Below are 10,550 nucleotides of genomic sequence, written 5' to 3'. Positions count from 1 at the left end.
GAGGGTTTGCTGACCTGACATGACAGAAGCACAGCATGAGCTTAGGTGAAGGTAAGGCGTGAGTTTATTTGGTTGTTTTACATGCTTGTCTTATGGCTTTACTGTATCAATAAATCCATTCATGTCTATCCGGTTTGTTCATTTTTTTATACCCCTCATGTTCTCCAGGCAGCGCTCTTTTTGTTTGTTTTCCCATTATTCTTATAGTGCTGCACAGGAATAATGCCTTGATAAAACATAGTTTCACTTGATTGACTCTGATTACATTCAGGGTTGTTGAAAAATATTTTTACATGTTGCTAATTGGACTTTTTTTTTTTTTTTTCTTGTTTTTTTTAAAGGATACCTATTTAAAGTACAAACTCCCCAGCTGTACGCAATATTAGCTACCATTGTATTTGGGCTTCCCCCTTACATAAGGACTGAAAAGGAGGTTTATGAGAGGAAAAGCAAACAGTGACCCATTAGCAGTCCAGAGGTGCCTGAGTGGAGTGACACTGATCTGTTGAAAGAGCCGAACATTGTTTAGCATTTGTAACTCTTAGCTCTGTCAGAAAGGCAGAAAATTTGTTTCAACACCATGTTGGACTGTTAGATAAGGCCACAGTGACAGCTCAGTGTGACACTGCTGGCATTTTCCTATCATCTCCTTTCATGTGGAAGACAAATACAAATGTCCACAGCACCTCTCAACAGTATTCGAACCAACTATTACCCATTTTGTCACAATGCAGTAACAAACTTTAATCTTCTTCCCTGGAATTTTTATGTGACAAACGAAACAACCAAAAAACATGGTGGATTACCTAAGATTAATGTTCTTCTAATCTGGACACCCCTAAATTGAATCTGATGCAATCAACTGTCTTAAAAAGTAAATTAATTAGTGAATGTGAGTAGTTTCATCTCAGTGTATATTCCAGATATTTTATGAAAGCCTCAAAAGGATCAAGGAGTAACCGTAAGATGTCAAAAGAGCAACCCAAGTCTGGATGACACAGCATACATGTTCTGTTCAGTAACGATTTTTAAACATTTTTGGCCAACATACAAAACTTTGTGTGTAGTGGGAAATAACACTGCACATTCCCTGAACATATCATCCTCATCACAAAAGAAATCCAGAACCCTGCTGCTCGAGTTCTCACTAAAATTAAGAAGATAAAGAACATCACTCCTTTCAAAATCCTGGCTCCTATAGCTCAGAGAATATGTTTTAAAATACTGTTGTTAGTTTATACATAACTGAATGGTTTAGCACCACTATACAGCAAAGATGTTCTGTTGTTGTATCGACTCTCCAGACCACTCAGGTCTTCTGGGTCTGGTCTGCTCTGCATCCCCTGAACCAGAACCAAATGTGGAGAAGCAGCATTCAGCTTCTATGCACCATAAACCTGGAACAAACTTCCAGAAAACTGCGAAACAGCCAAAATACCGAGTTCCTTTAAATCAAGGCTCCCACCTTTGGAAACATAATAAATTGAACAATGAGTAACATATTTGATGTGTATGATTCTGATGATGGTACTTGTCAAAATGTAAAGTTTCTTTGGTTGCATGTTGTTTTTATGACTTTCTATTCTTGTGTTTTTATGATGTAAAGTACTTTGAACTACCTCGTTGCTGAAGTGTGCTAACCAAATAAACTTGACTACTTGATTGATACAGTCTTATTCCAAACTATATTAAATTAATCTTTTCATTAAGATTCTACACACAAGTATTCCATTGTGACAATGTGGAGCAAAGTTTTTTGTAAATTTATTTAAAAGAGAAAACTAATATTAGGCTGAAGAAATGCACCACTCCCGGTGAAAAACATCCAATCAGATCCAGAAGGAGGGTTTTAGTGCCGTCAATCAATGTTGCTCAATGTGTTAATGGCGGAGAAGCAACTTACTGTTCCAGGAAAACGGTCATCATCGATGGCCATGCTACCTAGCCTTAGCATTCATGGCAAGCTATGTTGTGTTGAACCAGCTGCAGCACAGCAGAGAGCAAGGGGAAGCAGTGAGCACTGCAGTGATTGTCAGCACTAAGACCTTCCCCCTGGCTCTGATTGGTTGTTTCTGACCGAGTGGTGTACTCTGCAATTAGTAATGGGAGCACTGAGAGAAGGCAAAGGAGCTTGATTTTTCACAGATCATCTGACTTACTCTGATGAAATGATGATAATTTTAACAAATATATATATAAAAAACATGTTTTATAAGTTACAAACTGCAGCTGTAATCTAATTGATAATCTGCAGGAAGACTTTGAAATCGATGCTCACAGATGGTCTCTGTATAATCTGACTGAATTTGTTCTGGTAGTGTTTAACCCCACTATATAAAGAGCGTAGCTCCAATCCGAATCCAGATATTTCCTGATTTATTTTGGGACATTGCTACTCCAACAGAGTCCATATTTTGCAATCTCTCCAGGTGTTTAGAAGGGACAAAGACCAAAGATTACGAAATAAAATCAATCCCAGTTTTATGGAGTTACACTTGTTAGTCAAAGTCAGCATGTATGTTGGTGAAAGCTTAGATATAACCAGTAGTGTAAGAATGAGGCTGTGCTATTAGGTAGACATAACCAGAGCCTTAAGGTCCGGTTACATCAGCATTGTCATATCATAGTTGATACGTAATGAGTGTGTGTGTGTGTGTGTGTGTGTGTGTGTGTGTGTGCGTGCGTGCGTGTGTGCGTGTGTGTGTGTGTGTGTGTGTGTGTGTGCGCGTTTGTTTCTAATGCCTTGTGGGGACCATTTTCCTGACGTAAAGAAGGGACCGAAGCCTTGTCCCCACAAGGGGAAACGCTGTTTTTAGGTCAGGAGTTAGATTTAGGACTAAGGTGTGAATTGAGTTTTGGTTAGGGTTAGGTATGTAATGGTTAGGGTTATGATAAGGGTAAGGGTAAGGTTTAGCCTGGAGAAATGAATGGAAGTCAATGGAAAGTCCCTGCAAAGATAGCTGTGCAAACATGTGTGTGTGTGGGGGTGGTGGGCGTGTGTGTGTGTGTGTGTGTAGGGGTGTGTGTGTGTGTGTGTGGGGGGGTGTATGTAGTGTTGCAAGCTATAATATTTTGAAAGTGCTGGTTAAAAATTTAAAAGGTAAACTGTATTATATAAATCCCCTTATCTTTTCATCAAGAGATGTGCAGATAAGGCGTTTTATAATGTGAGTGTCATGCAGCCAAAGTCATTCATCTCATTTGTTCTTTGTTTTTCATGGTGTGCTGGAAGTCGTCATGCTGACAGAGTAAGTCACCTTTCTTGTTTGTTCCATTTGTTATAATATATTCTGAACACTAATTTACTGCCCAGCTCTTATTTAAACCTCAGACTTGGGTTATCATTAATTGAAAGGGAAATGGCTTAGTTAGACAATTTGACTAGTTCTTTTTACAGAATATAACAACCAGAAAAAGAACTGAACAGAAATAAGACTTTTTGCATCATATTACGATATCTGTAAACAGTGTATTACTTGGTTTAGCATGAATATTTCAGGGTTGCCGTAAACTCGAACACTATGACATTTCATTTACATTTCATTCATTCTTGTCCTAAAGAAAATTTACATTTGATCCAAAAGAGGGAATTGATAACCCTGCCATGGTCATCACAGACTGCATAGGTATGCAGCTTTTTTTTTTCTTCAAACTGCTGCACAACATACCATAAAGAAGACTTACTCTTTGAAACTGAGCATTTTTTTCTTCTTTTAAATCAGACTCTGTGTGGATTCCCAGGCCACGCATGTGTGTTCTTAAAAGAGAAGAAGGGGAGACCTATGACTTCAACTTGCGGGTGGAACGAGATCGCCATGGACACGTGATTAGAAACGTGGTTCTAGGGGGCATCGCAGCACGGGGTGGCCTTCGAGATGGAGACAGACTTCTAGAGGTCAACAACTGCTACGTTGATGATGTTCCCCACGCTGAGGTAAGCTCACGTTCTCCTTAGGTTACTCACTCTTGATTTGAGGCAAATCATACTTTCTATCTTGATCTATTAGGTTGCTAGGAAGATTAAGCTTAGTGGACAGCAGTTATGCATGTTGGTGCTGGACGGCGAGGAGTATGAGCAGGCTGTGACAAGAGGTCAGGACCTCAGATTGTTGTCAAGGATCCTCGACGAAGAACCCTGCAAGCCACCCAGACTCTACCACATCACCAAGGAGCCTGGCTCAGGTCTAGGTATCAGCTTTACTGCCTTAGAAGGTAACTCATCTCCTGGCAATCACAACCGGTCCAATGTTCAAGATTAGATAGCTGTTTTGTTGAGGTTGGCTGATTCTCCTGTGTCTGCATCGAAGGAGAGAAAGGTCACTTCTCAGTGAATCTGGTGAAAGGTGGCGCGGCTGAAAAGGCAGGAATCCGCAAGGGAGATCACCTGGTGTGGATGAACGGAGTAATGGTGTCCCACCTTACACACTCTGCCCTCAGTCGAATGGTTTGTACTACGTGAGATTATATTTAAATACTGTATAGTAGTATGATACTATAAATTTAAAAATTATTGTTTCTGTTTTGTCATAGATGAACAAATGTGGAAATAGCATCACAATCCTGGTGATAGACAGTGAGAGTAAGAAAATCTACATGCAGAGGAAGATGCCCATTTTGCCCGCCATGGCTGTACCCAACAAACTGCCCTTCAGTGCCAGAAAGCTCCGCCTAATCTCTGGGCCGGAAGGATATGGATTTCTTCTCCGGCTGGAGAAGACATCATCAGGAAACACTTGTGAGAGGAAGAAAATAGTGGAAGCTGAAATTTAAGGAAACCTTGCTTGCCTTTTTGAGGTTTAGGTTTGTTTTATTCAACAGATCATGTTCTGCGTGAGGTGGACAGTGGCAGTCCAGCAGAGAGGGCAGGTATGCAGGATGGAGAGATCCTGCTGGAGGTCAATGGAGAGTCAGTGGATTCACTCAGACACGATGAGATTGTGGAAAGAGTGAGACTAAGTGGAAAGCAAGTCTTCATCACCACAATCAGCCAGTCTGGGTTGGGATTTTACAACCAAGTGAGAATCTCTTATCTCATCCTCGACAGGGTCTGGAAGTCTTCGGCAATCCCTAAATTACCGATCCAGATTTCTTGTAATTTCTCAAACTGATCTAAAGGAATAGTGCAACAGGCTTGAGGAAAGGCTTTATGGATTTTGACTGGATATTTAAAATGTTATCTTCTGTTTAAGCAAAGATTATAAGAAGGCCATTCACCATTTGTAACAAACTGCCAACAACAAAGTGCCTGAAAGTCCATTTATATTCTGGACCCACATGACCCTATTCAGTGTTGTGAGACTGCTGCCTCTCCAGTAGGTAGCATCTACCTTGAAACGATCACCAATTCAAATACATGTTGGGTTAAGTCCTACCAATTTTATGGTTGAATGACTTATTCAATTACCAAACAATTAAAGCTCCAAACTGTCATGAAATGGGTTGATGGTGGCGAGGATGTATGCGGCAGGACCCAGGTAGTAGTGCAAAATGATTGTTTTAATGGTGATCTCAAAGGGTGCAAAAAGTCCAGGCAGCACAGGTGGGCAATAAGGCAAGGAACTCAAGCACTGGTAGCAACTGGAGCAGAACTAGACAATGAGGACAGAGGCACGACATATGACAAACCACGACAAGTATCCGACAGGGAGCAGGGGACACAGGTGAGGTTAAATACATAGGGAGTAATCAGGGAATTTGAGACACAGCTGGGAACAATCAGGGGCAAAACACACCTATACAGGGACTAAATGAACCAAAAATCAACACAGAAACCTAAATCCTCACACAAACAGCCAACTGACCAACCCACCAACAAACAAGCAACTAACAAATCAGGAAAATGGGCTAACCAACGTAGCACTATCCTTCTTTATTGCACATTCTTGTTTATTTTCGGCAGGAAGACAATTTCAAGATTAACCAACCAAATAAAAATGACTGACCAACCACCAGAATAACAGAGCAACCAACCAACAGTCAGGCATTTTAACCAACCAGCTAACCAACCATCCAAGCAATTAATCCATTTTTTAAATAGGTTGTAAAGAAAAGTTGTAAAAAGTTGCCAAACCCCAAACAAAATCATTGTGAAACTGATAAGTTACTCAGACACTGAATAACTATTATTGATCACTTTATAACTTTGCAGAAGAGTGTGTTTCCCTTAAATTAAAATGAGACAATTGGCAAATGAAGGGATCAGCACAGAGTTCAACAACAGATTTCCCAGCACCGTAACTTATGTTCACACCACATTTACTTTCCATTCTTCATTTTCTTTTGTTTTCTTCCTACAGCTGGGCTTGTCTCCTCTTCTGTTCTGTGACAGTGAAACAGCTGAGAAAAAAATGGAGGAAATGAATGTTGAGCTATCTCCAAAGGGAAACAATGGCTTGAGCGGTTCTAGACTCTGCACAGTCGAAAAAGATCCACTTGGATTCGGCTTTCGTCTGGACTCTCTCCCACAGAGACATGAGACTTTCATCAGTGAGGTGGGAACCAGCACTTTTGTACTTCTCAGGCACAGACGAGTTTTGTAAGATTGACAATTCTCTTCTGCTGTAGGTGGGTTCTGGAGGTTCTGGACAGAGAGCAGGACTGGCTGTGGGAGATGTTGTGTTGGAAGTTAATGGCAAAAATGTAGAAGAGAAATATCTGGCTGATGTGATTACTCTGGTGAAAAATGGAGGGAGCTGTATTTCTTTATTAGTTATGGACCAGACAAGCTATGACAAACAGAAAGAGGAAGAGAGACCAGCGTCTAATGTCACCGACAGCGAGGTGAGGGAATCACAAATCCAATAATGATCAATTATTATTGAGAACTACCCTTACTACGCACAATCATTTTATTTCGGCAGGAGGAAGACGATTTTGAGATTTCATTTTTGTGAGCGTGAACAATTTTGAAGACTTTCCCCAGCACTATACACCAGTTTGAAGACTTTATAAAGAGAGCTGAAGATGGCAAGAAACTTTTGCTATTGTCACACCCCAGGGATTCAAAGCAAATCCAAACAAAACTGACAAGACATGTTAAAAATGAATCAGTTTTAACAATATGTTATTTGTGATGGCATGAGAATGCCATTGTGTTCAGTATTATAGGTTAGGAGAGTTTTGGTCTGATAAATTACCTCAATTTAATATAGCACAAGAACTGCCTCGCAGCAACCATCTGAGGAAACAAACACTTCACACGTTGGACAATAATTTATTAAAAGCGATTACAAAAGTAGTAAATAAATATTTGAAAGAACTCTAGGAAAGTTATATACCAGTATTTTCTGAGATTGTAGCAAATAAGGTGGTGGTGAGCACTATAGTTTTTTTACTCTGTTATTAAATGCATATATCTTCGGTTTATCTTGTGTTATGTAACTGATGTTACAGATACTGTTGTGTAAAATTACAATAAATAATTACATTCCTTCACCAAAGATTCAACTATTTCAAAAACTGTTATATTATTCTGATATTATATATACTATCCACAAATTTTTTTCCCACGTTTAGGTACTTCCATCTTTTCAAAGTCATCACTTGACTTTAGATCTGGTCAAATAATCTCTTGTCCGGCAGATGACGTCCCAAAGGCGTCAAGAGATTTTTTTTAAGACCTTGATATGCTCATATGATCTATAAACGTTGTTTGGATTTCTGTTAAAGAGAATGATGACTGCCAAAGTGCCACTTGTGACTTCAGCGGTTGAAATCTGTAATCTCATCTCGTCTTATCTCAGCTGAAGCTAAAAGTGCTAGTCCTTAATTTTTAATTTATTGTCAACATAGAATCAGGATGGTCAGAGATCTTTTCCACCATTAGAAACTGATTTAGTGTTAACTTTTCAGCACAGGGATTGTAACAGGGGTCAGTACCAGTTTTACAGGACCAATGTGGGCCCCTGATTAGAGATGCTCACAGATGTACACAATTTACTTTAAAAGCTATTGGTGCGCTGTTATTTTTGTGTATCATTTTCATCCTTTTATTGTTTAAAACTTTTATGTGCAAATTAAACCACGATTTTGTTTATTTGTGTATTGTTGAATTAGGTACTCCATTTAAATAGATTCAAAATGTACATATTTCCGACTTGCGCAAAATGTTCAAGAATCACCTGGACGATTTTTTTTTATTTGTTTTTGTCACGTTGTGAATAATAGTGGAGACGTCATCAAATGTAAATAAACGTTTCAACAAGTCTTAAAAAAAATTAACTGAGCAATGAAACGTGTTACTACAGTTTAAAAAAACAAACAAAACAAAAAAACAAGCCACCAATACTGGAAATGGAAAGAAGCCAAACACTGTAGGAACATTTTACGTCCAGAAGATGGCAGCAATGAAAGGTAAATGGTTTCTCTACAGGCAGCAGCGTGGTCAGCTGGAGTCAGTGGTCCTTCAACTGGAGGTGACATTCAGTTTGAAACGGGGGATACGTAGCGTCTACAAACGCGCCAACATGTCACAGATTGTGCAGAAACTGGTTGCTAAAGTACCTATTCTTGTTGATGGTGAGTTATTTTTCTTTCTGCAATTTAAATTTATTATAGGACGGATATAAGTTGTTTAATCTTCCTTAACAACCCGTCAACGGATCAACGAGGGTGATGCTGTGTTGACCCAGCCTTCCGATGAATGAAGTGGATGTCAGATTATGTGTTTCTATTTTATAATACAGTTATTGGATACTAATTTATCATTGCCCTTGTTGTTTTAACCCGTTAAATTGTGGTTTATCTGCATAATAAGTCCAGTTGTTTCCTTTAATTGAACAGAAGACACCTAGCTGAACCGTTAATGTTGCCTAGCAACGCCGCGGTTCTAGCTAAACCACCGTTAGAGGCCTGAGCTGACTGGGACATATGTCTCTCCCTACAGCCGCTGTCACCTTTTCCAAACCTCATCTAGCAACCTTCTGGTATTATGCTCGGATCGAACTGGTCCCCCCGACCCCTGCCGAGCTCCCCAGAGCCATTTTGGGAGCTCTAAACCTGCTCAACATTACCCGCCTGGGCCAGACCACAGTCAGGGTGCGTGAGAACCATGGCAACAAACCTATTTAGGTGTCTTTATCGAGGCCGTAGCAAAATCGGCAAGGGACGTCCATGTCGAAGCAATTTCTTTTGAAGGAACGATACAACAACTTTATTTTAGAATCTGATAAATCAAATGACAACTTCTTCGTCTGCTTTTTCATTTTCCCCCCCGCTGTTGCTCTTTAGCTTTCTGTACATTCATTACATTTCTATTTTTAAGCTCAGCCAGTTCAAAACAGAAAAAATACCCACAGCTGAAATCAGTTCATCCCCCCCCCCCACTTTTGTTTTTAGAGCTCAGTCCTTATTGACATGTATAAAATTACAGCTGATGTCCCAGAATATGTTAATTAATGAAAATTTTAATATACTGAATTGGCACATGGGTCTGCAGTGGCTGGATTTTAGAACTTCATGGATTGTATTGAGAAGGAGAGCTAGCTGACTGTCAATAACACTGAGAGATAATGGAGAGTGCACTGATTCCACAAGTTATTGTGCATTAAAGATAGAAAACAACATTTAGCTGGTTCTTTACAATGTTTTAAAACATTTTTTTACTGTCATTTCTAACTTCTACATTTTCCAAAAATATAAAAGTTAAATTGTGGTTACGTTTGGAAAAAGTGAAAATATTCAAGTGGAGTATCTGTATTTTCACCCCCCCCCCCGCCCTGCCAGTTATTACATCCTAAATAACACAACAAGACACCTATGAACCATAATCATGTAAAGCTGAACCTTAACTGCATGGTTGGCTTGGTTATTAATACAACTTTTGTGTTTCAGGATGTTGTGAGGAATGGAGTGGTGGCCACTGAAATTATGCTGTGGTACTACATCGGAGAGTGCATTGGCAAACGCGGTCTGATTGGCTACAAAGTGTGATATTTTTGGACTGATGTTTATTTATTTTTTTTCCTTTTGAGCGTTCTATGCTCAACCTACTGTTCTAGGAACTAATAAACTGTTATCTATTGTTTGTTTCAAACTTGTTGCCTCTTGTGTTTATGGACATGCTTTAATGTAACCTGCACACCAATTTACCTGTAGTTCTATTATAAAATGTTGTTTCAGAATTAAAGAATTTAAGAATAAGAACTGTGTAATTTATTTACAATTGGGATAATTCACAAAATTCTGTGTCAGATGTAAATATTATGGGTGTATTTATCTTACAAGTTACTTCTGAAAATATAGTTATATGGAATAAAGATGTAGCTTAGATTCAAAGTGGGCCGTGAAACTGGACAGTGATCACAGAAACATCAAATCTAAACTATTATATGTTTTTAATTCTTGATATTAAATTTAAGTATTTGTAAAATCTGGTAAAGAGCAGATTATTTTTATTAGATCCTCATAAAATCCAACAGTTAACAGTTTATTCTACTTTTTCAGTGACTAGAACATATAGTTTATTCTTTTTGCACATGACTAAGCAGTATGGAGAAAATTTAAAATCTGATACGATGCCAGATGATAAATCCATTACCGACTAAGCTTTA

General features: G+C 39.0%; 2 protein-coding genes across 2 annotated transcripts; both read left to right on the top strand.

The window, feature by feature from the left end:
- On the top strand, positions 1-7,434 carry LOC102234873 (Na(+)/H(+) exchange regulatory cofactor NHE-RF3-like). The gene is made up of 11 exons (XM_023341873.1): positions 1-51; positions 3,233-3,248; positions 3,562-3,626; positions 3,723-3,934; positions 4,008-4,212; positions 4,308-4,444; positions 4,531-4,735; positions 4,819-5,015; positions 6,297-6,491; positions 6,565-6,780; positions 6,861-7,434. Exons 1-11 carry the CDS (start codon positions 36-38, stop codon positions 6,891-6,893), a joined length of 1,497 nt encoding a protein of 498 aa, XP_023197641.1. The 5' UTR covers positions 1-35; the 3' UTR covers positions 6,894-7,434.
- Positions 7,435-8,380: 946 nt separating this feature from the next.
- On the top strand, positions 8,381-10,140 carry LOC102225008 (ATP synthase subunit g, mitochondrial-like). Its single transcript, XM_005800797.3, has 3 exons — positions 8,381-8,517; positions 8,885-9,036; positions 9,832-10,140. The coding sequence occupies exons 1-3, from the start codon at positions 8,466-8,468 to the stop codon at positions 9,928-9,930; spliced, it is 303 nt and encodes a 100-aa protein (XP_005800854.1). The 5' UTR covers positions 8,381-8,465; the 3' UTR covers positions 9,931-10,140.
- The last annotated feature ends 410 nt before the right edge of the window (positions 10,141-10,550 follow it).

Source organism: Xiphophorus maculatus, chromosome 11 (assembly GCF_002775205.1).
Source record: "Xiphophorus maculatus strain JP 163 A chromosome 11, X_maculatus-5.0-male, whole genome shotgun sequence".
Classification (NCBI taxonomy): Eukaryota; Metazoa; Chordata; class Actinopteri; order Cyprinodontiformes; family Poeciliidae; genus Xiphophorus; species Xiphophorus maculatus.
The sequence above is the reverse complement of the archived record's forward strand: the minus strand, read 5'-3'. Positions and strand labels throughout refer to the sequence as shown.

What these genes read in the sequence shown, in the direction of transcription:
- LOC102234873 (XM_023341873.1), top strand. An exon ending in GGTCATCACAGACTGCATAG is followed by an intron (nt 3,627 to 3,722) that starts GTATGCAGCTTT and finishes CTTTTAAATCAG; the next exon opens with ACTCTGTGTGGATTCCCAGG. An exon ending in ATGAGACTTTCATCAGTGAG is followed by an intron (nt 6,492 to 6,564) that starts GTGGGAACCAGC and finishes CTTCTGCTGTAG; the next exon opens with GTGGGTTCTGGAGGTTCTGG.
- LOC102225008 (XM_005800797.3), top strand. Translation starts at nt 8,466, where the DNA reads ATGTCACAGATTGTGCAGAAACTGGTTGCTAAAGTACCTATTCTTGTT. An exon ending in AGTACCTATTCTTGTTGATG is followed by an intron (nt 8,518 to 8,884) that starts GTGAGTTATTTT and finishes CTCTCCCTACAG; the next exon opens with CCGCTGTCACCTTTTCCAAA. An exon ending in TGGGCCAGACCACAGTCAGG is followed by an intron (nt 9,037 to 9,831) that starts GTGCGTGAGAAC and finishes TTTGTGTTTCAG; the next exon opens with GATGTTGTGAGGAATGGAGT.